The sequence below is a fragment of the Oncorhynchus clarkii genome, chromosome 26, assembly GCF_045791955.1.
Source record: "Oncorhynchus clarkii lewisi isolate Uvic-CL-2024 chromosome 26, UVic_Ocla_1.0, whole genome shotgun sequence".
In the NCBI taxonomy this organism is placed as follows: Eukaryota; Metazoa; Chordata; class Actinopteri; order Salmoniformes; family Salmonidae; genus Oncorhynchus; species Oncorhynchus clarkii.
The window spans coordinates 41510623-41538013 of NC_092172.1; the positions used below are offsets into that span (position 1 = coordinate 41510623).

Sequence of the window (27391 nt, forward strand, 5' to 3'; positions counted from 1 at the left end):
ATATTTGTGTACAGGGGCGGCAGGGTAGCCTAGTGGTTAGAGCGTTGGACTAGTAACCGGAAGGTTGCAAGTTCAAACCCCCGAGCTGACAAGGTACGAATCTGTCGTTCTGCCCCTGAACAAGGCAGTTAACCCCACTGTTCCTAGGCCGTCATTGAAAATAAGAATTTGTTCTTAACTGACTTGCCTAGTTAAATAAAGGTACATTTTTTTTTTTTTTAAACATAGTCCCCCCATTTTAGGGGACCAAACGTTTTGGGACAAATTCACTTGTATTTGTATTAAAGTTGTAAAAAGTGAAGTATTTGGTTCATGGTACTCAATGACGACATCAAGCTTGTGACTCTACACATTTGTCGTTTGTTTTGGCTAATCATGTTTGATTGTAAATAAGAATAGTCTACATTCATGTGGAACCTACCACGATTAGGGATAATCCTGAATGTGAATAATGATGAGTGAGAAAGTTACAGACCCACAAGACATGCTAACCTCCCCCCTATTACAATAACAGAGGAGATTAGCATTTTATATCATACCCCCAAGACATGCTAACCTCCCCCTATTACAATAACAGAGGAGATTAGCATTTTATATCCTACCCCCAAGACATGCTAACCTCCCCCCTATTACAATAACAGAGGAGATTAGCATTTTATACCCTACCCCCAAGACATGCTAACCTCCCCCCCATTACAATAACAGAGGAGATTAGCATGTTATATCATACCCCCAAGACATGCTAACCTCCCCCTATTACAATAACAGAGGAGATTAGCATGTTATATCATACCCCCAAGACATGCTAACCTCCCCCTATTACAATAACAGAGGAGATTAGCATTTTATATTATACCCCCAAGACATGCTAACCTCCCCCTATTACAATAACAGAGGAGATTAGCATTTTATATCCTACCCCCAAGACATGCTAACCTCCCCCCTATTACAATAACAGAGGAGATTAGCATTTTTAAGGGGGTATGATATTTGTGCGTCTGTAACTTTCTCTCTCATCATTATTCCTGATTCATGTAGGATGACCTGTAATCATGGTATCAGTAATAAACTCAACTGGGTCAGAACGTCTGCAGGTACTCCTGAACATAGAAACAGAATCTCAATATGCCCTGATTGACTTGAATGGGCAGGGCCAGTTCTACTCATTCTAGTTCTGTGCTCCTGAAGACCAAGAGACATGCACAAGGTATGATACACTGGCTGATAATATAGGAGATGTTTTATCCTGTGTTTAGTATGTGTAGGCTATGTGATCCCTGCGGGGGAATTGAACCCACAACCTTACGCTGAAACAGAACAGTTTGAGGTCATAGGTCGGTTTTGTTGTGGAACTCACCTGAGCTCTTGTTAGAAGAGCCTTCAAAGCGGACGAAGGCTTCATGCTGGGCCCTGTGTTTGTTCACATTCAGAGTACCCTGGAATGGAAGGGAGAGACAGAAGACTTAGTACCCTGGAATGGAGGGACAGAGAAACAGAAGACTTAGTACCCTGGAATGGAAGGGAGAGACAGAATACTTAGTACCCTGGAATGGAAGGACAGAGACACAGAAGACTTAGTACCCTGGAATGGAGGGACAGAGACACAGAAGACTTAGTACCCTGGAATGGAGGGACAGAGACACAGAAGACTTAGTACCCTGGAATGGAAGGACAGAGACACAGAAGACTTATTACCCTGGAATGGAAGGACAGAGACACAGAAGACTTAGTACCCTGGAATGGAAGGACAGAGACACAGAAGACTTAGTACCCTGGAATGGAGGGACAGAGACACAGAAGACTTAGTACCCTGGAATGGAGGGACAGAGACACAGGAGACTTAGTACCCTGGAATGGAGGGACAGAGACACAGAAGACTTAGTACCCTGGAATGGAAGGACAGAGACACAGAAGACTTAGTGCCCTGGAATGGAAGGACAGAGACACAGAAGACTTAGTACCCTGGAATGGAAGGACAGAGACACAGAAGACTTAGTACCCTAGAATGGAAGGACAGAAGACTTAGTGCCCTGGAATGGAGGGACAGAGACACAGAATACTTAGTACACTGGAATGGAAGGACAGAGACACAGAAGACTTAGTACCCTGGAATGGAGGGACAGAGACACAGAAGACTTAGTACCCTGGAATGGAGGGACAGAGACACAGAAGACTTAGTACCCTGGAATGGAGGGACAGAGACACAGAAGACTTAGTACCCTGGAATGGAAGAGAGAGACAGAAGACTTAGTACCCTGGAATGGAGGGACAGAGACACAGAAGACTTAGTACCCTGGAATGGAAGGACAGAAGACTTAGTGCCCTGGAATGGAGGAACAGAGACACAGAAGACTTAGTACCCTGGAATGGAGGGACAGAGACACAGAAGACTTAGTACCCTGGAATGGAGGGACAGAGACACAGAAGACTTAGTACCCTGGAATGGAGGGACAGAGACACAGAAGACATAGTACCCTGGAATGGAAGGGAGAGACAGAAGACGTAGTACCCTGGAATGGAGGGACAGAGACACAGAAGACTTAGTACCCTGGAATGGCGGGACAGAGACACAGAAGACTTAGTACCCTGGAATGGAAGGACAGAAGACTTAGTGCCCTGGAATGGAGGGACAGAGACACAGAAGACTTAGTACCCTAGAATGGAAGGACAGAAGACGTAGTGACCTGGAATGGAAGGGAGAAACGGAAGACTTAGTACCCTGGAATGGAAGGGAGGGACAGAAGACTTAGTACCCTGGAATGGAAGGACAGAGAGACAGAAGACTTAGTGCCCTGGAATGGAAGGACAGAGACACAGAAGACTTATTACCCTGGAATGGAAGGACAGAGACACAGAAGACTTAGTACCCTGGAACGGAAGGACAGAGACACAGAAGACTTAGTACCCTGGAATGGAGGGACAGAGACACAGAAGACTTAGTACCCTGGAATGGAGGGACAGAGACACAGAAGACTTAGTACCCTGGAATGGAGGGACAGAGACACAGGAGACTTAGTACCCTGGAATGGAGGGACAGAGACACAGAAGACTTAGTACCCTGGAATGGAAGGACAGAGACACAGAAGACGTAGTGCCCTGGAATGGAAGGACAGAGACACAGAAGACTTAGTACCCTGGAATGGAAGGACAGAGACACAGAATACTTAGTACCCTAGAATGGAAGGACAGAAGACTTAGTGCCCTGGAATGGAGGGACAGAGACACAGAAGACTTAGTACCCTGGAATGGAGGGACAGAGACACAGAAGACTTAGTACCCTGGAATGGAGGGACAGAGACACAGAAGACTTAGTACCCTGGAATGGAGGGACAGAGACACAGAAGACTTAGTACCCTGGAATGGAGGGACAGAGACACAGAAGACTTAGTACCCTGGAATGGAAGGGAGAGACAGAAGACTTAGTACCCTGGAATGGAGGGAAAGAGACACAGAATACTTAGTACCCTGGAATGGAGGGACAGAGACACAGAAGACTTAGTACCCTGGAATGGAAGGACAGAAGACTTAGTGCCCTGGAATGGAGGAACAGAGACACAGAAGACTTAGTACCCTGGAATGGAAGGACAGAGACACAGAAGACTTAGTACCCTGGAATGGAGGGACAGAGACACAGAAGACTTAGTACCCTGGAATGGAGGGACAGAGACACAGAAGACTTAGTACCCTGGAATGGAGGGACAGAGACACAGAAGACTTAGTACCCTGGAATGGAGAGACAGAAGACTTAGTACCCTGGAATGGAGGGACAGAGACACAGAAGACTTAGTACCCTGGAATGGAGGGACAGAGACACAGAAGACTTAGTACCCTGGAATGGAAGGACAGAAGACTTAGTGCCCTGGAATGGAGGGACAGAGACACAGAAGACTTAGTACCCTAGAATGGAAGGACAGAAGACTTAGTGCCCTGGAATGGAGGGACAGAGACACAGAAGACTTAGTACCCTAGAATGGAAGGACAGAAGACTTAGTGCCCTGGAATGGAAGGGAGAGACAGAAGACTTAGTACCCTGGAATGGAAGGGAGGGACAGAAGACTTAGTACCCTGGAATGGAAGGACAGAGAGACAGAAGACTTAGTGCCCTGGAATGGAAGGACAGAGAGACAGAAGACTTAGTGCCCTGGAATGGAAGGGAGGGACAGAGAGACAGAAGACTTAGTACCCTGGAATGGAAGGGAGGGACAGAGAGACAGAAGACTTAGTGCCCTGGAATGGAAGGACAGAGAGACAGAAGACTTAGTACCCTGGAATGGAAGGACAGAAGACTTAGTACCCTGGAATGAAAGAGAGGGACAGAGACACAGAAGACTTAGTGCCCTGTAATGGAAGAGAGGGACAGAGAGACAGAAGACTTAGTGCCCTGGAATGGAAGGGAGGGACAGAGAGACAGAAGACGTAGTACCCTGGAATGGAAGGACAGAGAGACAGAAGACTTAGTACCCTGGAATGGAATGGAGGGACAGAAGAAAACTTTTTTTAAATGTTTTAAAAAAAATGTAATTTACGAGACGCTCATATCCAGAGCAACTTACAGGAGCAATTGGGGTTAAGTGCCTTGTTCAAGGGCACATCGACAGATTTCACCTAGTCAGCTCTAGGATTCGAATCAGCAACCTTTTGGTTACTGGCCTAACTGCTTAACTGCTAGGCTAGCACCCAGCCCACATTGGGGGGATATTTTCATTTCACAGAAATTTGTATTTTTTTGTGTTTTCGGTGTTAGCTTTTCTCCAGAGTTGTTGTGTTTGTAGGCCTCAAAATGGCTGTCGAGGAGGACCTTCACATCTGAGTGTAGTTTGGAATAAAGAGGAGGACCTTCACATCTGGGTGTAGTTCGGAGTAAAGAGGACCTTCACATCTGAGTGTAGTTTGGAGTAAAGAGGAGGACCTTCACATCTGGGTGTAGTTTGGAGTAAAGAGGACCTTCACATCTGAGTGTAGTTTGGAGTAGAAGAGGACCTACACATCTGGGTGTAGTTTGGAGAAAAGAGGAGGACCTTCACATCTGAGTGTAGTTTGGAGTAGAGGAGGACCTTCACATCTGAGTGTAGTTTGGAATAAAGAGGAGGACCTTCACATCTGATTGTAGTTTGGAGTAAAGAGGAGGACCTTCACATCTGAGTGTAGTTTGGAGTAAAGAGGAGGACCTTCACATCTGAGTGTAGTTTGGAGTAAAGAGGAGGACCTTCACATCTGGGTGTAGTTTGGAGAAAAGAGGACCTTCACATCTGAGTGTAGTTTGGAGAAAAGAGGACCTTCACATCTGAGTGTAGTTTGGAGAAAAGAGGACCTTCACATCTGAGTGTAGTTTGGAGTAAAGAGGAGGACCTTCACATCTGAGTGTAGTTTGGAGTAAAGAGGAGGACCTTCACATCTGGGTGTAGTTTGGAGAAAAGAGGACCTTCACATCTGAGTGTAGTTTGGAGAAAAGAGGACCTTCACATCTGAGTGTAGTTTGGAGAAAAGAGGACCTTCACATCTGGGTGTAGTTTGTAGTAAAGAGGAGGACCTTCACATCAGTGTAGTTTGGATTAAAGAGGACCTTCACATCTGAGTGTAGTTTGGATTAAAGAGGAGGACCTTCACATCTGGGTGTAGTTTGGAGTAAAGAGGACCTTCACATCTGAGTGTAGTTTGGAGTAAAGAGGAGGACCTTCACATCTGAGTGTAGTTTGGAGTAAAGAGGACCTTCACATCTGACTGTAGTTTGGAGTAAAGAGGAGGACCTTCACATCTGAGTGTAGTTTGGAGAAAAGAGGAGGACCTTCACATCTGAGTGTAGTTTGGAGTAAAGAGGAGGACCTTCACATCTGAGTGTAGTTTGGAGTAAAGAGGACCTTCACATCTGAGTGTAGTTTGGAGTAAAGAGGACCTTCACACCTGACACAGTCTGCTCTTCATGACTTTATGTGTTCCACTGAGGAGAGATGTGAGGACAGTGTGCTTCTGAGAACACACACACACACACACACACACACACACACACACACACACACACACACACACACACACACACACACACACAGTCTCAACTGTCACACACTGCTGTTCAAACACAGTCACGCCCCCTCCACCTGCCTGTATGTATCGGCCAGACTTAATGCCTGCCTCCAGGACCTCGGCAGGCAGGTGTTCAGTGTACTCTCTCTCCGTCCCCTCGCTCCCTTTCTCCTGCAGGGACTGAGCGATGGAGCAGTACAGCTCCAGGGCAGCCTGCAGCTCCGGCCAGAACGTCTGCAGGTACTCCTGAACATAGAAACAGAATCTCATTATCTCCTGATTGACTTGAATGGGCAGGGCCAGTTCTACTCATTCTAGTTCTGTGCTCCTGAAGACCAAGAGACATGCACAAGGTAACGATACACTGGCTGACATTACAAGATGTGTTTTATCCTGTGTTTAGTAGGTGTAGGCTATGTGATCCCTGCGAGGGAATTGAACCCACAACCCTGGGTCTCACTCTTACCAACGGAGCCACACAGGACCGACAACATAGTATACACTATACCAACGGAATGAAAACTGATCTGAACCCAACCCGGCTTCTTGTATGGGTCCTTTTGACTGATGTTCCCTGAGGTTCCATTACCCAGGAATTCACCTATAGAGGAGTATTCAGCAGGGTTCTCATTACCCAGGTATTCACCTATAGAGGATCAGTATTCAGCAGGGTTCTCATTACCCAGGTATTAATCTATAGAGGTCTAGTATTCAGCAGGGTTCTCATTACCCAGGTATTCACCTATAGAGGAGTATTCAGCAGGGTTCTCATTACCCAGGTATTCACCTATAGAGGAGTATTCAGCAGGGTTCTCATTACCCAGGTATTCACCTATAGAGGAGTATTCAGCAGGGTTCTCATTACCCAGGTATTCTCCTATAGAGGAGTATTCAGCAGGGTTCTCATTACCCAGGTATTCACCTATAGAGGAGTATTCAGCAGGGTTCTCATTACCCAGGTATTCACCTATAGAGGAGTATTCAGCAGGGTTCTCATTACCCAGGTATTCACCTATAGAGGAGTATTCAGCAGGGTTGTCATTACCCAGGAATTCACCTATAGAGGTCTAGTATTCCGCAGGGTTGTCATTACCCAGGTATTCACCTATAGAGGAGTATTCAGCAGGGTTCTCATTACCCAGGTATTCACCTATAGAGGTCTAGTATTCAGCAGGGTTCTCATTACCCAGGTATTCTCCTATAGAGGTTCAGTATTCAGCAGGGTTCTCATTACCCAGGTATTCACCTATAGAGGTATAGTATTCAGCAGGGTTCTCATTACCCAGGTATTCACCTATAGAGGTCTAGTATTCAGCAGGGTTCTCATTACCCAGGTATTCACCTATAGAGGTCTAGTATTCAGCAGGGTTCTCATTACCCAGGTATTCTCCTATAGAGGAGTATTCAGCAGGGTTCTCATTACCCAGGTATTCACCTATAGAGGTCTAGAATTCAGCAGGGTTCTCATTACCCAGGTATTCACCTATAGAGGTCTAGTATTCAGCAGGGTTCTCATTACCCAGGTATTCTCCTATAGAGGTTCAGTATTCAGCAGGGTTCTCATTACCCAGGTATTCACCTATAGAGGTCTAGTATTCAGCAGGGTTCTCATTACCCAGGTATTCACCTATAGAGGTCTAGTATTCAGCAGGGTTCTCATTACCCAGGTATTCACCTATAGAGGATCAGTATTCAGCAGGGCTCTCATTACCCAGGTATTCATCTATAGAGGTCTAGTATTCAGCAGGGTTCTCATTACCCAGGTATTCACCTATAGAGGATCAGTATTCAGCAGGGTTCTCATTACCCAGGTATTCACCTATAGAGATTCAGTATTCAGCAGGGTTCTCATTACCCAGGTATTCACCTATAGAGGATCAGTATTCAGCAGGGTTCTCATTACCCAGGTATTCACCTATAGAGGAGTATTCAGCAGGGTTGTCATTACCCAGGTATTCACCTATAGAGGAGTATTCAGCAGGGTTGTCATTACCCAGGTATTCATCTATAGAGGCTCAGTATTCAGCAGGGTTCTCATTACCCAGGTATTCACCTATAGAGATTCAGTTTTCCGTATACCATGGATTTGTGTGTACTATAGTGTACCTGTGTACAGAGGACGTAGACACCACAGTTGAGGCTGTGTGTACTATAGTGTACCTGTGTACAGAGGACGTAGACACCACAGTTGAGGCTGTGTGTACTATAGTGTTTACCTGTGTACAGAGGACGTAGACACCACAGTTGAGGCTGCTGTACTCTGCCACAGCGGTCTGGTCTTCAGTAATCATCACTACTGGCTTCAGACCTGCCAGGTGGTCATGGTACCACACCGCAGCATGATACACACACCTACAGGGAGGGAGACGAGGACACACCTGCATTACCACACACATACAGATACACACACCTACAGGGAGGGAGACGAGGACACACCTGCATTACCATACAGATACACACACCTACAGGGAGGGAGACGTGGACACACCTGCATTACCATACAGATACACACACCTACAGGGAGGGAGACGAGGACACACCTGTATTACCACACACATACAGATTCACACACCTACAGGGAGGGAGACGAGGACACACCTGCATTACCATACAGATACACACACCTACAGGGAGGGAGACGAGGACACACCTGCATTACCATACAGATACAGATACACACACCTACAGGGAGGGAGACGAGGACACACCTGTATTACCATACAGATACACACACCTATAGGGAGGGAGACGAGGACACACCTGCATTACCACACAGATACACACACCTACAGGGAGGGAGACGAGGACACACCTGTATTACCATACACATACACACACCTACAGGGAGGGAGACGAGGACACACCTGCATTACCACACACCTACAGGGAGGGAGACGAGGACACACCTGCATTACCACACACATACACACACCTACAGGGAGGGAGACGAGGACACACCTGTATTACCATACAGATACACACACCTACAGGGAGGGAGACGAGGACACACCTGCATTACCATACAGATACACACACCTACAGGGAGGGAGACGAGGACACACCTGCATTACCACACACCTACAGGGAGGGAGACGAGGACACACCTGCATTACCACACACATACAGATACACACACCTACAGGGAGGGAGACGAGGACACACCTGTATTACCATACAGATACACACACCTACAGGGAGGGAGACGAGGACACACCTGCATTACCACACACATACAGGGAGGGAGACGAGGACACACCTGCATTACCATACAGATACACACACCTACAGGGAGGGAGACGAGGACACACCTGCATTACCACACACATACAGATACACACACCTACAGGGAGGGAGACAAGGACACACCTGTATTACCATACAGATACACACACCTACAGGGAGGGAGACGAGGACACACCTGTATTACCACACACCTACAGGGAGGGAGACGAGGACACAACTGTATTACCATACAGATACACACACCTACAGGGAGGGAGACGAGGACACACCTGTATTACCATACAGATACACACACCTACAGGGAGGGAGACGAGGACACACCTGTATTACCACACACCTACAGGGAGGGAGACGAGGACACAACTGTATTACCATACAGATACACACACCTACAGGGAGGGAGACGAGGACACACCTGTATTACCATACAGATACACACACCTACAGGGAGGGAGATGAGGACACACCTGTATTACCACACACCTACAGGGAGGGAGACGAGGACACAACTGTATTACCATACAGATACACACACCTACAGGGAGGGAGACGAGGACACACCTGTATTACCATACAGATACACACACCTACAGGGAGGGAGACGAGGACACACCTGTATTACCATACAGATACACACACCTACAGGGAGGGAGACGAGGACACACCTGTATTACCACACACCTACAGGGAGGGAGACGAGGACACAACTGTATTACCACACACCTACAGGGAGGGAGACGAGGACACAACTGTATTACCACACACCTACAGGGAGGGAGACGAGGACACACCTGTATTACCACACACCTACAGGGAGGGAGACGAGGACACACCTGTATTACCATACAGATACAGGGAGGGAGACGAGGACACAACTGTATTACCACACACCTACAGGGAGGGAGACGAGGACACAACTGTATTACCACACACCTACAGGGAGGGAGACGAGGACACACCTGTATTACCATACAGATACAGGGAGGGAGACGAGGACACAACTGTATTACCACACACCTACAGGGAGGGAGACGAGGACACAACTGTATTACCACACACCTACAGGGAGGGAGACGAGGACACAACTGTATTACCACACACATTCAGATACCTAAACACACACACACACAATTCCAATGTAAGTTCCAATCTACAAATGGCAACAAACTTGACTTGCATTAACTGGCTTAATATTGGGTTTTAAAGTCGGAGGAGGAGGGTGAGGAGGATGAAGGCAGAGGAGGATGAAGGCAGAGGAGGATGAAGGCAGAAGAAGGCGGAGGAAGAAGAAGGCAGAGGAGGATGAAGAGGAGGATGAAGGAGGAGGATGAAGGCAGAGGAGGATGAAGGCAGAGGAGGATGAAGGCAGAGAAGTAGGAGAAGGCGGAGGAGGATGAAGAGGATGATGAAGGAGGATGAAGGCAGAGGAAGATGAAGGCAGAGGAGGATGAAGGCAGAAGAAGGCAGAGGAAGAAGAAGGCAGAGGAGGATGAAGGTGGAATAGGATAAAGAGGATGAAGGCAAGGAGGATGAAGAAGGAGGAGGATTTTATTTGATTTATTTTACCAGGCAAGTCAGTTAAGAACAAATTCTTATTGACAATGACGGCCTAGGAACAGTGGGTTAACTGGCCTAGGAACAGTGGGGTTAACTGGTCTAGGAACAGTTGGTTAACTGCCTTGTTCAGGGTCAGAACGACAGATTTTTACCTCGTCAGCTCAGGGATTCGATCTAGCAACCTTTCAGTTACTGGCCACTAGGCTACCTGCCACCCCAGAATGAAGACGGAGGATGAAGGCGGAGGATGAAGACGGAGGAGGTGGTGTAGGATGAAGACGGAGGAGGTGGTGTAGGATGAAGACGGAGGAGGTGGTGTAGGATGAAGACGGAGGAGGTGGTGTAGGAAGGCCACTCACCTGGTCTGCCATTTGTACTGCGGCTCTCCCTTTTCTCTGGGGCAGTAGGAATACTCCTGGAACTCGTTGGCAAACAGGATACAGTGATGACGGGGGTCCTTCAGCAAGCTGCGTAGCCGGTTGTACTGCCTGATAGAAACAATTCATTTTCTACTCAAAGTGCATCGTTGTGCTGATATAAAGTGGGATAAAACAAATACCTTAAAATAGTAGACAAGAAATAAACAACGTAAAAGTTAAAAAGATAACAAGAAATAGCAGAGAGGGCAACTCATGAAGTATGGTCTCATGAAGTACCATGAAGTACCATGAAGTATGGTCTCATGAAGTACCATGAAGTACCATGAAGTATGGTCTCATGTAGTACCATGAAGTATGGTCTCATGAAGTACCATGAAGTACCATGAAGTATGGTCTCATGTAGTACCATGAAGTACCATGAAGTATGGTCTCATGAAGTACCATGAAGTATGGTCTCATGTAGTACCATGAAGTATGGTCTCATGAAGTACCATGAAGTATGGTCTCATGAAGTATGGTCTCATGAAGTACCATGAAGTACCATGAAGTATGGTCTCATGAAGTACCATGAAGTATGGTCTCATGAAGTACCATGAAGTACCATGAAGTATGGTCTCATGAAGTACCATGAAGTATGGTCTCATGAAGTACCATGAAGTATGGTCTCATGAAGTACCATGAAGTATGGTCTCATGAAGTACCATGAAGTATGGTCTCATGAAGTACCATGAAGTATGGTCTCATGAAGTACCATGAAGTACCATGAAGTATGGTCTCATGAAGTACCATGAAGTATGGTCTCATGAAGTACCATGAAGTACCATGAAGTATGGTCTCATGTAGTACCATGAAGTACCATGAAGTATGGTCTCATGTAGTACCATGAAGTATGGTCTCATGTAGTACCATGAAGTATGGTCTCATGAAGTACCATGAAGTACCATGAAGTATGGTCTCATGTAGTACCATGAAGTATGGTCTCATGAAGTACCATTAAGTATGGTCTCATGAAGTACCATGAAGTACCATGAAGTATGGTCTCATGTAGTACCATGAAGTACCATGAAGTATGGTCTCATGTAGTACCATGACGTATGGTCTCATGTAGTACCATGAAGTATGATCTCATGAAGTACCATGAAGTATGGTCTCATGAAGTACCATGAAGTATGGTCTCATGAAGTACCATGAAGTATGGTCTCATGAAGTACCATGAAGTATGGTCTCATGTAGTACCATGAAGTATGGTCTCATGAAGTACCATGAAGTATGGTCTCATGAAGTACCATGAAGTATGGTCTCATGAAGTACCATGAAGTATGGTCTCATGTAGTACCATGAAGTATGGTCTCATGAAGTACCATGAAGTATGGTCTCATGAAGTACCATGAAGTATGGTCTCATGAAGTACCATGAAATACCATGAAGTATGGTCTCATGAAGTACCATGAAGTATGGTCCTAGATCTGACACCAGCTACAGCAGTAGCTTTAAAGTACTTATGTAAAAATTATTTAAAGTACTTACGTAAAAAATACTTTAAAGTACTACTTAAGTCATTTTTGGGGGTTATCTGTACTTTACTATTGTCACGTTCGTTGAATGGAGGATGTGATGTGAATACATTCTTCTTTTTAATGAAACGAAGAACACTTAAACTTTACAAAACAACAAAACGAACGTGACGCTATATATATAAACAAATGCAGACACAGGCACCTAACACATAGACAATAACCCACAAAATAACCCAGGGAATATGGCTGCCTAAATATGGTTCCCAATCAGAGACAACGATAAACAGCTGCCTCTGATTGAGAACCAATCTAGGCAACCATAGACATACATAACACCTAGACTACTAAACACCAATAGACATACAAAACCCCTAGACGGGGTCAAAAACACATACATCACCCATGTCACACCCTGACCTAACCAAAATAATAAAGAAAACAAAGAATACTAAGGTCAGGGCGTGACAACTATTTATATTTTTGACAACTTTAACGTCCTTACATTCCTAAAGAAAATGATGTATTTTTTATTGCATACATTTTCCCTGACACCTAAAAGTACTCGTTCAATTTTTAAATGTTTAGCAGGACAGGAAAATTGTCTAATTCACACACTTGTCAAGAGAACATCCCTGGTCGTCCCTACAGCCTCTGATCTGGTGGACTCACTAAACACATGCTTGGTTTGTAACTGATGTCTGGGTGTTGGAGCGTGCCCCTGGCTATTTGTAAATTAAAAACACAAGGAAATGATGCCGTCTGGTTTGCTTTATATAAGGAATTTAAATGATTTATACTTTTACTTTGACTTTTGATACTTCAGCATATTTTAGCAATTATATTTATTTGTAATACTTAAGTATATTTAAAACCAAATACTTTTAGACTTTTACTCAAGTAGTATTTTACTGGGTGACTTTCACTTTTACTTGAGTCATTTTCTATTAAGGTATCTTTACTTTTACTGAAGTATGACATTTGTGTACTTTTTCCACCACTGCTAATAACCTTGTAGCTTAATAACCTTGTAGCCTAATAACTTGTAGCCTACAGTATGTAGCCTAATAACCTTGTAGCCTAATAACTTGTAGCATACAGTATGTAGCCTAATAACCTCGTAGCCTACAGTATGTAGCCTAATAACCTTGTAGCCTACAGTATGTAGCCTAATAACCTTGTAGCCTAATAACCTTGTAGCCTACAGTCTGTAGCCTAATAACCTGGTAGCCTACAGCATGTAGCCTAATAACCTTGTAGCCTACAGTATGTAGCCTAATAACCTTGTAGCCTAATAACCTTGTAGCCTACAGTATGTAGCCTAATAACCTTGTAGCCTACAGTATGTAGCCTAATAACCTTGTAGCCTACAGTATGCAGCCTAATAACCTTGTAGCCTAATAACCTTGTTGCCTAATAACCTTGTAGCCTAATAACTTGTAGCATACAATATGTAGCCTAATAACCTTGTAGCATACAGTATGTAGCCTAATAACCTAGTAACCTACAGTATGTAGCCTAATAACCTAGTAACCTACAGTATGTAGCCTAATAACCTTGTAGCCTACAGTATGTAGCCTAATAACCTTGTAGACTAATAACCTTGTAGCCTACAGTATGTAGCCTAATAACCTCGTAGCCTACAGTATGTAGCCTAATAACCTTGTAGCCTACAGTATGCAGCCTAATAACCTTGTAGCCTAATAACCTTGTAGCCTAATAACCTTGTAGCCTAATAACTTGTAGCATACAGTATGTAGCCTAATAACCTTGTAGCCTACAGTATGTAGCCTAATAACCTTGTAGCCTAATAACCTTGTAGCCTAATAACCTTGTAGCATACAGTATGTAGCCTAATAACCTAGTAACCTACAGTATGTAGCCTAATAACCTAGTAACCTACAGTATGTAGCCTAATAATCTAGTAACCTACAGTATGTAGCCTAATAACCTAGTAATCTACAGTATGTAGCCTAATAACCTAGTAACCTACAGTATGTGGCCAAATAATCTAGTAACCTACAGTATGTAGCCTAATAACCTAGTAACCTACAGTATGTGGCCAAATAATCTAGTAACCTACAGTATGTAGCCTAATAACCTAGTAACCTACAGTATGTAGCCTAATAACCTAGTAGCCTAATAACCTAATAACCTTGTAGAATACAGTATGTGATAACCTACAGTATGTGATAACCTACAGTATGTGATAACCCACAGTATGTGATAACCTACAGTATGTGATAACCTACAGTATGTGATAACCTACAGTATGTGATAACCTACAGTATGTGATAACCTACAGTATGTGATAACCTACAGTATGTGATAACCTAACTCAATATAAAAAGCTTTCCTACCCACAGGATAGCGTGTCAGTGGGTATAACAGAGTCTCCCTGACTCCCTGACTCAGCGGTTCGTCCTGGGGTCCCCTGTGTGTTGTAGTGAATAGAGCTCTGCAATTTAACCAACTACACAGCATGATATCAGCACAACACACACGGTCGCACGCACACACACACACACACACACGGTCGCACACACACACACACACACACACACACGGTCGCACGCACACACACACACACACACACACGGTCGCACGCACACACACACACACATACACACACGCACGAAACCGAAGACTCTGAAAAGTGAAGCCTCGTCACGTTAACGATGCAACAGATTTATAAAACGGGAGCTAACGTAAACAAAAGGAGACCAGGACGAGGCTGCTGAAAGTCTACCGGGACTGTTATTTACACTAAGTCATCAACTTTGAAACAGGAACAAACGCCAATGTGTGTGTATTGTATAAGAAGCCGTATACTGTATACTGTTAGAAGGGGCTACATTATTCATCCACAGGCCACATCCTGTTTAAGCTTGATCAGCATAGCCGTGCTGTAATGAGGTTGTGTTTTTTTTACCCACTCCCGATAGGTGGACTTCTATTGAAGGTAATATGGAGGAAGTTGCCCTCTACGTGTCACTCGATCACCTCTGACGAGGACTTGAGCCTACACGACACGTCGCCTCAGAGAGGTCGCGGCATGGCCGTGGCTGTGCGGACACCTAAAGAGCTGTCTCTGAGGCGGTGTTGAGAATGCGCCATTGGCCATTTAGGTCTACTACACCTGTGTCCTCCGCTAAGATAGATATGTCATAAGATATAGGTATAACACACCTGTGTCCTCCACTATGATAGATATGTCATAAGGTGTAGGTTTAACACACCTGTGTCCTCCGCTATGATAGATATGTCATAATGTGTGGGTTTAACACACCTGTGTCCTCCACTACGATAGATATGTCATAAGGTATAGGTTTAACACACCTGTGTCCTCCGCTATGATAGATATGTCATAATGTGTGGGTTTAACACACCTGTGTCCTCCACTACGATAGATATGTCATAAGGTGTAGGTTTAATACACCTGTGTCCTGCATCACTCACGTCAGCAACTGGCATCACTCACATCACTCACATCAGCAACTGGCATCACTCACATCAGTAACTGGCATCACTCACATCAGCAACGGGCATCACTCACGTCAGCAACTGGCATCACTCACATCAGTAACTGGCATCACTCACGTCAGCAACTGGCATCACTCACGTCAGCAACTGGCATCACTCACATCACTTGGTGTCACTGATCTTTGGGGCTGCAGTCTCTACGGTTTACCTTGGTGTCACTGATCTTTGGGGCTGCAGTCTCTACGGTTTACCTTGGTGTCACTGATCTTTGGGGCTGCAGTCTCTACGGTTTACCTTGGTGTCACTGATCTTTGGGGCTGCAGTCTCTACGGTTTACCTTGGTGTCACTGATCTTTGGGGCTGCAGTCTCTACGGTTTACCTTGGTGTCACTGATCTTTGGGGCTGCAGTCTCTACGGTTTACCTTGGTGTCACTGATCTTTGGGGCTGCAGTCTCTACGGTTTACCTTGGTGTCACTGATCTTTGGGGCTGCAGTCTCTACGGTTTACCTTGGTGTCACTGATCTTTGGGGCTGCAGTCTCTACGGTTTACCTTGGTGTCACTGATCTTTGGGGCTGCAGTCTCTACGGTTTACCTTGGTGTCACTGATCTTTGGGGCTGCAGTCTCTACGGTTTACCTTGGTGTCACTGATCTTTGGGGCTGCAGTCTCTACGGTTTACCTTGGTGTCACTGATCTTTGGGGCTGCAGTCTCTACGGTTTACCTTGGTGTCACTGATCTTTGGGGCTGCAGTCTCTACGGTTTACCTTGGTGTCACTGATCTTTGGGGCTGCAGTCTCTACGGTTTACCTTGGTGTCACTGATCTTTGGGGCTGCAGTCTCTACGGTTTACCTTGGTGTCACTGATCTTTGGGGCTGCAGTCTCTACGGTTTACCTTGGTGTCACTGATCTTTGGGGCTGCAGTCTCTACGGTTTACCTTGGTGTCACTGATCTTTGGGGCTGCAGTCTCTACGGTTTACCTTGGTGTCACTGATCTTTGGGGCTGCAGTCTCTACGGTTTACCTTGGTGTCACTGATCTTTGGGGCTGCAGTCTCTACGGTTTACCTTGGTGTCACTGATCTTTGGGGCTGCAGTCTCTACGGTTTACCTTGGTGTCACTGATCTTTGGGGCTGCAGTCTCTACGGTTTACCTTGGTGTCACTGATCTTTGGGGCTGCAGTCTCTACGGTTTACCTTGGTGTCACTGATCTTTGGGGCTGCAGTCTCTACGGTTTACCTTGGTGTCACTGATCTTTGGGGCTGCAGTCTCTACGGTTTACCTTGGTGTCACTGATCTTTGGGGCTGCAGTCTCTACGGTTTACCTTGGTGTCACTGATCTTTGGGGCTGCAGTCTCTACGGTTTACCTTGGTGTCACTGATCTTTGGGGCTGCAGTCTCTACGGTTTACCTTGGTGTCACTGATCTTTGGGGCTGCAGTCTCTACGGTTTACCTTGGTGTCACTGATCTTTGGGGCTGCAGTCTCTACGGTTTACCTTGGTGTCACTGATCTTTGGGGCTGCAGTGTCTACGGTTTACCTTGGTGTCACTGATCTTTGGGGCTGCAGTCTCTACGGTTTACCTTGGTGTCACTGATCTTTGGGGCTGCAGTCTCTACGGTTTACCTTGGTGTCACTGATCTTTGGGGCTGCAGTCTCTACGGTTTACCTTGGTGTCACTGATCTTTGGGGCTGCAGTCTCTACGGTTTACCTTGGTGTCACTGATCTTTGGGGCTGCAGTCTCTACGGTTTACCTTGGTGTCACTGATCTTTGGGGCTGCAGTCTCTACCTTGGGGTCACTGATCTTTGGGGCTGCAGTGTCTACGGTTTACCTTGGTGTCACTGATCTTTGGGGCTGCAGTCTCTACGGTTTACCTTGGTGTCACTGATCTATGGGGCTGCAGTCTCTACGGTTTACCTTGCTATTATGTATTGTTCTTTGCTGATAAAAGTATCAAACTATTTGTTGTGGAATCGTATTCCAGTGGGTGTACCCAGCAAGAAGGCAGTAACTGCCGTCTAGGGTCAAAGGTCATGTCAGAGGTCAGGGTCAATATGAATCAAAAGTAACCTCGTAGTAAGACATCTGATCTAACTACAATTCATTTGGCTGGACAATAAAAACAACCTTGAAGTCATTTTTCTCTGTTTCACTCTATGAGCAGTTCCTGTTATTTTGCTTGGTAGGACAGTACTGTTCTGTCCCCATGAGATAGTCATTGGAGAGGTGTACTGTTCTGTACCCATGACATAGTCATTGGAGAGGTGTACTGTTCTGTCCCCATGACATAGTCATTGGAGAGGTGTACTGTTCCGTACCCATGACATAGTCATTGGAGAGGTGTACTGTTCTGTCCCCATGACATAGTCATTGGAGAGGTGTACTGTTCCGTACCCATGACATAGTCATTGGAGAGGTGTACTGTTCTGTACCCATGACATAGTCATTGGAGAGGTGTACTGTTCTGTACCCATGACATAGTCATTGGAGAGGTGTACTGTTCTGTACCCATGACATAGTCATTGGAGAGGTGTACTGTTCTGTCCCCATGACATAGTCATTGGAGAGATGTACTGTTCTGTACCCATGACATAGTCATTGGAGAGGTGTACTGTTCTGTCCCCATGACATAGTCATTGGAGAGGTGTACTGTTCTGTACCCATGACATAGTCATTGGAGAGGTGTACTGTTCTGTACCCATGACATAGTCATTGGAGAGGTGTACTGTTCTGTCCCCATGACATAGTCATTGGAGAGATGTACTGTTCTGTCCCCATGACATAGTCATTGGAGAGGTGTAGCTACTCTATTCCCTCACACCAATGGTAGATGTCTCATTACTACTGTCTGCCCCAACACCAATGGTAGATGTCTCAGTACTACTGTCTGCCCCAACACCAATGGTAGATGTCTCATTACTACTGTCTGCCCCAACACCAATGGTATGAAGGCCTAGTTACTCAACATGTGTTACAGTAATTATCTATATGTAGGGTGTAGGCATGTAGCTCCTGTACCTGCGTCCTCTGCTGTGTTGGACAGCCTGGCAGGCAGTCTGAGTGAACACTATCCCCTGGATCTCTCTAAACTCCAGAATCTCCATAAAGTCTCTCGCCACGCCTGCATCAGGCATCACATAGTGAGTCACCTCTCCAGACAGCACCTTGCCCTCTGCTGGGACAGAGGAGAGAGAGAGAGAGAGAGAGAGAGAGAGAGAGAGAGAGAGAGAAAGAGAGAGAGAGAGAGAGAGAGAGAGTTAGTTAATCTGTCAACTAATCAATCTAGAAAAGGGGTAGTGTATGATGAGGGTGTTTGAGCAGGTGTACTCTGTCTCTGTAGGTATGAACAGGTTCAGACTCTACCATGTATTGATGGAGATCATTTCAAACACAGCAACACTGTTGTCAACAACATCCACGTCTATTCTTAGCTATATGAATTTATGCACAGGTGTCTAAGTCGTCTTATCTACCTTTACTGTGAAGGCCATCATCATTATTTTCTTGCTATTTCTCTCAGGAACTAGCGGTTAAAAGGGTGACACGTGTTGTTACGGTGTAACAACTAACATCACGTGACAGTGTGATACAAAAGAGAAACGTCATAGTTTACCTTATGCCTTGTTGTAAAATTAGCTAGTTAGCATGTTACATTTACGTTTGCCTAAAATTTGACGAACATCAAAAAGGAAGACTTATAGAGTATTTTATTTTGTAAAACCTGACTTTACCGTTGGCGCATTGTGCCTGACAGAGAGAGCTGTAGCAGGGAACATGTTCTCTCAAATAATGTTCGCGGACCACACGGACCTTCCGTCCTCGGGAACTCTTCAAATGCAACACCTTCTCGGTCTTAATCATTGTCACCCCGCTTCATAGAAAACGCTTTTGGGGACGATTGTTTTTGAAAGATTAGCTGCGGTTGACAAGACAAGCGGGAACCGATTCCGAAGTTGTAAACAAACCATTCAAGTCCAGGAAGCAAACTGCGCAAACGCGGCGGGCTCGTCGAGTTGACGTCATCAATTCCATATATATATATATATATATATATATACACACACACACACACACACACACAGACAGACACACACATTTTCTTACAGATTATAAATGCCAGTGTCTTTAGAAAAGCGGAAAACGATATGTTAACATATCCCGTTTAAACCTTTGTTGGATGCAGTGCACTGTCATGAGTGATTTGAATGTGCTTGTATATCCCTGCCCTGACACCAGAAATTAAATTCCCTTTGGAAAATAAAGTTATTTAAGTCCATTTAAAGCCAAAGCGAATTGCACCGATGATTGATCTCTCAACTGATTCATTGTGACAATACGCAACAGTTTGTTTCTCCACCGATGTTAATGTTCTATGCTATTTTTTTTATTTTTTTTTAGATATGAGTTAATCAAACTATATAATAATCATATCCAAACCAATGTGATCTTTTGACGTTATAATTAATTATTATCGTTATATTACGTGATATTGTTTAATTTATTTTTTATTTTTAATCCCAGGACCCCGTCCCCGTTTTAGGTCTCTCTTTATCTAGTGTTGTGTTGTCTCTCGTGTTGTGATGTGTGTTTTGTCCTATATTTATATTGTATTTATTTATTTATTTTAATCCCAGGACCCTGTTCCCGCAGGAGGTCCTTGCCTTTTGGTAGGCCGTCATTGTAAATAAGAATTTGTTCTTAATTAACTGACTTTCCTAGTTAAATAATATTTTTTATAAATATATAAATATATATTTATGAATGGCACATGTCCATGTAGGCCTGGCCAATTCGAATAGAAGTCAGTCAATTCAGGAAGTTAATTTAAATAACAATTTAAAAAAAAACTGCATCTATTTTTAAACTGACAGCAGAAGCTATTTATGTCAAAAGTGTTTCAATAATTTTTATTTTGAATAAAAATCCCTTTCTGAACTGACTGCTTTCAACCCGAATTGACCCCAGCCCTGGTACAGGAGATGAGAGCGTATCTGAATTGACCCCAGCCCTGGTACCGGAGATGAGAGCGTATCTGAATTGACCCCAGCCCTGGTACCAGAGATGAGAGCGTATCTGAATTGACCCCAGCCCTGGTACCAGAGATGAGAGCGTATCTGAATTGACCCCAGCCCTGGTACAGGAGATGAGAGCGTATCTGAATTGACCCCAGCCCTGGTACCAGAGATGAGAGCGTATCTGAATTGACCCCAGCCCTGGTACCAGAGATGAGAGTGTATCTGAATTGACCCCAGCCCTGGTACAGGAGATGTATCTGAATTGACCCCAGCCCTGGTACCGGAGATGAGAGTGTATCTGAATTGACCCCAGCCCTGGTACCAGAGATGAGAGCGTATCTGAATTGACCCCAGCCCTGGTACCAGAGATGAGAGCGTATCTGAATTGACCCCAGCCCTGGTACGGGAGATGAGAGTGTATCTGAATTGACCCCAGCCCTGGTAGGGGAGATGAGAGCGTATCTGAATTGACCCCAGCCCTGGTACCAGAGATGAGAGCGTATCTGAATTGACCCCAGCCCTGGTACGGAAGAAGAGAGCGTATCTGAATTGACCCCAGCCCTGGTACCAGAGATGAGAGTGTATCTGAATTGACCCCAGCCCTGGTACCGGAGATGAGAGCGTATCTGAATTGACCCCAGCCCTGGTACCAGAGATGAGAGCGTATCTGAATTGACCCCAGCCCTGGTACCAGAGATGAGAGCGTATCTGAATTGACCCCAGCCCTGGTACAGGAGATGAGAGCGTATCTGAATTGACCCCAGCCCTGGTACCAGAGATGAGAGCGTATCTGAATTGACCCCAGCCCTGGTACCAGAGATGAGAGTGTATCTGAATTGACCCCAGCCCTGGTACAGGAGATGTATCTGAATTGACCCCAGCCCTGGTACCGGAGATGAGAGTGTATCTGAATTGACCCCAGCCCTGGTACCAGAGATGAGAGCGTATCTGAATTGACCCCAGCCCTGGTACCAGAGATGAGAGCGTATCTGAATTGACCCCAGCCCTGGTACGGGAGATGAGAGTGTATCTGAATTGACCCCAGCCCTGGTAGGGGAGATGAGAGCGTATCTGAATTGACCCCAGCCCTGGTACCAGAGATGAGAGCGTATCTGAATTGACCCCAGCCCTGGTACGGAAGAAGAGAGCGTATCTGAATTGACCCCAGCCCTGGTACCAGAGATGAGAGTGTATCTGAATTGACCCCAGCCCTGGTACCGGAGATGAGAGCGTATCTGAATTGACCCCAGCCCTGGTACCAGAGATGAGAGCGTATCTGAATTGACCCCAGCCCTGGTACCAGAGATGAGAGCGTATCTGAATTGACCCCAGCCCTGGTACAGGAGATGAGAGCGTATCTGAATTGACCCCAGCCCTGGTACCAGAGATGAGAGCGTATCTGAATTGACCCCAGCCCTGGTACCAGAGATGAGAGTGTATCTGAATTGACCCCAGCCCTGGTACAGGAGATGTATCTGAATTGACCCCAGCCCTGGTACCGGAGATGAGAGTGTATCTGAATTGACCCCAGCCCTGGTACCAGAGATGAGAGCGTATCTGAATTGACCCCAGCCCTGGTACGAGAGATGAGAGCGTATCTGAATTGACCCCAGCCCTGGTACGGGAGATGAGAGTGTATCTGAATTGACCCCAGCCCTGGTAGGGGAGATGAGAGCGTATCTGAATTGACCCCAGCCCTGGTACCAGAGATGAGAGCGTATCTGAATTGACCCCAGCCCTGGTACGGAAGAAGAGAGCGTATCTGAATTGACCCCAGCCCTGGTACCAGAGATGAGAGTGTATCTGAATTGACCCCAGCCCTGGTACCGGAGATGAGAGCGTATCTGAATTGACCCCAGCCCTGGTACCAGAGATGAGAGCGTATCTGAATTGACCCCAGCCCTGGTACGGAAGAAGAGAGCGAATCTGAATTGACCCCAGCCCTGGTACCAGAGATGAGAGTGTATCTGAATTGACCCCAGCCCTGGTAGGGGAGATGAGAGCGTATCTGAATTGACCCCAGCCCTGGTACGGCAGATGAGAGCGTATCTGAATTGACCCCAGCCCTGGTACCGGAGATGAGAGCGTATCTGAATTGACCCCAGCCCTGGTACGGAAGAAGAGAGCGTAACTGAATTGACCCCAGCCCTGGTACCAGAGATGAGAGCGTATCTGAATTGACCCCAGCCCTGGTACGGAAGAAGAGAGCGTATCTGAATTGACCCCAGCCCTGGTACGGAAGAAGAGAGCGTATCTGAATTGACCCCAGCCCTGGTACAGAAGATGAGAGCCGTCGTGACGTCACTGGTATTTAAATGATCCGCGCTCGAGCGCCAGTTGCAGTGTGGATAGAAGCGATGCGCGAGAGAAGTGAGGAGCGAAGATCATTGAAGCTTTAGGGGCTTGACTGTACAACCTTACGCGACAATTTATCCACAATTTAATCGACTTTCGCCACAGGAAATATAATATCCTTATTTACCAGGTGCGTAAGACACTGTTGAACGATAGGCTACACAGCTAAAGACTGTCTCTGGGAAGGAAGAGATCACAGAACACAGAAAAGGTAGGCTTCTCTGTCTCCGGGAATTTTTCTAATGCCATTGAGTTCAGCAAAGTTCTCCAGAATATGTTTTAATGCCCATTAATTGCTCGTCTTTGGCAAGTGTCACGTCTCAAGTGCTGCTGGGATAATTGCTATGTCTCAAGTGTTGTTGCAAGGTCTGATTATGCTTGTTAATTAGTTGCGGTGTGATAGAGTAGTCTATAATGTGATTGGGTCCTTCAAAGATATTGATGCTGAGAAGTATTGTGTTTGTGAGTAGGCTTCTGTTAGGTTGAATTGTGTTTTGTAGCCTATCTGCTTCTATTCGAGTTAAATTGTAAATGTAATGTCTATTGGACTATTTGAAACTGTTAGGCTATATTTCTAAAAAACCTCTGTACCAGAGGGTAACATTTTTTTAAAAGGGGTAATTTCTGCATTTGATTAAAATTACCACGTTATTAGCATGTTGCCACGTAACAATGAGACAGGAAGTGCTTACATCTAAAGAAGACCACGCTATATCATCATACCTCCAGCTGAGAGGTATTGTATTGATGAGTTGTTTGATTATTTGGATCTCCTTGAGCCCACAACGGGGGACGTATCTCCCAACAGTCCTATGAAAAACCATAAAACACATCCAATATGTTACAGTGTTAAAGTATTTTACAGTAGCCTAGAAAACCCCCGTTGGAGTTGAATCCCCTTGAATTATCACTGAATTATCACTGTCTCTGTGGGACGAGATTCAAGAACGTTCACTTTATTCACAAGTTGCTGTGAGAAAGTGAATGTACAAAGCAATAGGAGGGTTTTTGATGTTGATGAGGTCTGACAGGAGGCCGTCATGGTCTAAAATGAGGTGGGTTTCGTTCCCAAAAGGCTCCCTTAAATTACCAATATAGTGCACTACTTTAGACCAAAGCTGATCGAACGCAGTGCACTATGTAGGGAATAGGGTGCCAGAGTCCTACTGACCCTGGTCTAAAGCAGTGCACTATGTAGGGAATAGGGTGCCAGAGTCCTACTGATCCTGGTCTAAAGCAGTGCACTATATAGGGAATAGGGTGCCAGAGTCCTACTGACCCTCGTCTAAAGCAGTGCACTATATAGGGAATAGGGTGCCAGAGTCCTACTGACCCTGGTCTAAAGTAGTGCACTATATAGGGAATATGGTGCCATTTGGGACAGACCCGTGATCTTCTGCTCTGACCTTCAAGTTGAATGAGGCACCAATCAAATCACTATTGATCCCTGCGTGGAAGCTGTAAATTCAGGCATTGTTGTGCAGCAGAGAGAAAGAGGGGTGTTTTGCATAGTGACACACGGGACAGATTCACCACTAACACTATAGGTGGACGTCTATTTGGCTTAAGGCTCTAGTACTGTTGCTGCTTTTGGTTACTAAGAACAGATGAGGACAGTTTCATTTCAAACGCCAACTGCTTTTTTAAAGTTTGTATTGCTAATCAGGCTATTTGCTAGAATTCCCTTTCCTTTCATTTGTCAGATAAAAGAGAAAAACATTTACTAACCATGTTCTTACACCACTGGCAGTTTCTCCAGAATCCCACCAGGTCTGAGTTTGGCCCCCGCCCCTACCCCCCACCCCCCAACCCCCTACCTAACCATGTTCTTATACCACTGGCAGTTTCTCCAGAATCCCACCAGGTCTGAGTTTGGCCCCCCGCCCCCTACCCCCCACCCCCCCCCACCCCCCAACCCCCTACCTAACCATGTTCTTACACCACTGGCAGTTTCTCCAGAATCCCACCAGGTAATCCATCCACTTACCGTGAAATGCTTACTGACAAGCCCTTAACCAACAGTGCCGTCCAAGAAATAGAGTTAAGAAAATAAAGGAGAAATGTAAAGTAGCACAGTAGAATTACATAACAATAACGAGGCTGATTGTTCCGTAACCTGTTAGTTCATATGCCTTGCCACCGTGATATAGAGGCCTAACCGCCGAGACGATAAGAAGACACAGTGGCAGAATATATGCAACCGCACCTTTGTTTCATTACGAAACCAGAGAGCAACATTTGATCTGTGAAGTCCACAAAACATATTGGGTGGAACAAACAGTTCCACGTCCTACAGCATGGTCAATCAAGGTAATGTTTCCAACATTTTGGGACTAGCCACCAGAAGACAACGACACAACGAGATGCAACAATATACTTTTTTTTTTTCTGTCAATGAGTTTGGCTTCGGATGTGATGTAATTGGTCTGAAGCCAAATCCAAACTGGCTTCCCTTTACATTTTTTATTTTTTTTGGGTGCGCCAGGGCCATTCACAGCTGAGCTCACTCAGTTTAGAGCAACGCTGATTGGCCACCCATAGCATTCAATGCTACGGTTGGCAACAATGTCATACTCTCTTTTTTTTTTGGACCAGACAGCGTCAGATAGATACGCTACACACACTGAGACAGAGGGGCGCTGATTCATTTGATCGTCTGCTTTCTCCGGTGACATACATTCAGCCTCTTGCGAATTTAAGGAAATTTATGAAACACAGAGAGATGTATGGGGGGGGGGGGGTTTTGTAATTTTTTTGGGGGGTTAACCTGGCATCCCGTGGCATCCATGAATGCACCCCACTACAAATAATACAACCAGTCCACCATCAAAACAATAGTTTAGCATGGATTGTTTATGCAGACATTGTAGTCTAGCCTACTAGCCTATCTATAGCTATACATAGTATTTATCTGGTAGCCTATTATATTACACATTGGAGCTCAGACTCCACGCTGTCGGGGCTATCCGTCTCATCACTCGTAGATTTACAAGTGTCCACAGAAGGGGGTGTCGCTCTCATGAGCGCCACTGGGTCTCTGGCAGTCGACAGCTGTGAGGAGGAGAAGGGTGGGGGCCGGCATCTCACTAGAGGAACTGTCACTATTCTCGAGGGGAAGGAAGAAGAGGAGGTGCAAGGCCACTGTCATTGCCAGGCCGTGCAGTGAGGTCTCTGTCTAGTCCTGCTACTGCATAAGACCTACTAGCAAGGGGGGTAGCTTTGCTGATGTGGTCTGATCTGATCTTCGGTAATTTGGCACGAGCTTGAACAACGCACTCACTCTCCATCCGAGTCCGACCTGATTCACCTAACTTTTTTAAAAGATTTAATAGCCAATTAGGTGAGGAGGACGAGGTAGGGTTGCCGTCGGCGCCGGAGAAACAGGCTAACTAGATGTGTGACAACTACACTGAACAACAATATAAAAGAAGCATGTAAAGTGTTGGTCCCATGTTTCATGAGCTGAAATAAAAGATCACAGAAATGTTCCAAATGAACAAAAATCTTATTTCTGCCAAATTGTAGTGCACAAATGTGTTTACATCCCTGTTAGTGAGCATTTCTCCTTTGACAAAATAATCCATCCACCTGACAGGTGTGGCATATCAAGAAGCTGATTAAAGAGCATGATAATTACATAGGTGCACCTTGTGCTAGGAGACAATAAAAGGCCACTCTAAAAGGTGCAGTTTTATCACACAACACAATGCCATATATGTCTTAAGTTTTGAGGGAGTGTACAATTGGCATGCTGACTGAAGGAATGTCCACCAGAGCTGTTGCCAGAGAATTGAATGTTCATTTCTCTACCATAAGCCG

The 27391-nt window shown here is 45.5% G+C and overlaps 1 protein-coding gene across 2 annotated transcripts in view; it reads right to left on the minus strand.

The window, feature by feature from the left end:
* LOC139384890 (DIS3-like exonuclease 1) overlaps positions 1–20193 on the minus strand; it is a 40610-nt gene extending 20417 nt beyond the window's left edge. The window contains exons 1-6 of one of the 2 annotated variants that reach the window (XM_071129791.1): positions 19934–20193; positions 19221–19374; positions 11181–11309; positions 8238–8373; positions 6100–6267; positions 1358–1436 (exon numbers count right to left, since the gene is read on the minus strand). In XM_071129791.1, coding sequence (XP_070985892.1) covers positions 1358–1436; positions 6100–6267; positions 8238–8373; positions 11181–11309; positions 19221–19374; positions 19934–20063 — 796 coding nt within the window. In that variant the 5' untranslated portion in view covers positions 20064–20193. Of the gene's footprint in view, positions 1–1357; positions 1437–6099; positions 6268–8237; positions 8374–11180; positions 11310–19220; positions 19378–19933 lie in introns of both variants that reach the window. The other variant, XM_071129790.1, reaches the window with a different exon arrangement.
* Between the last annotated feature and the right edge of the window lie 7198 nt (positions 20194–27391).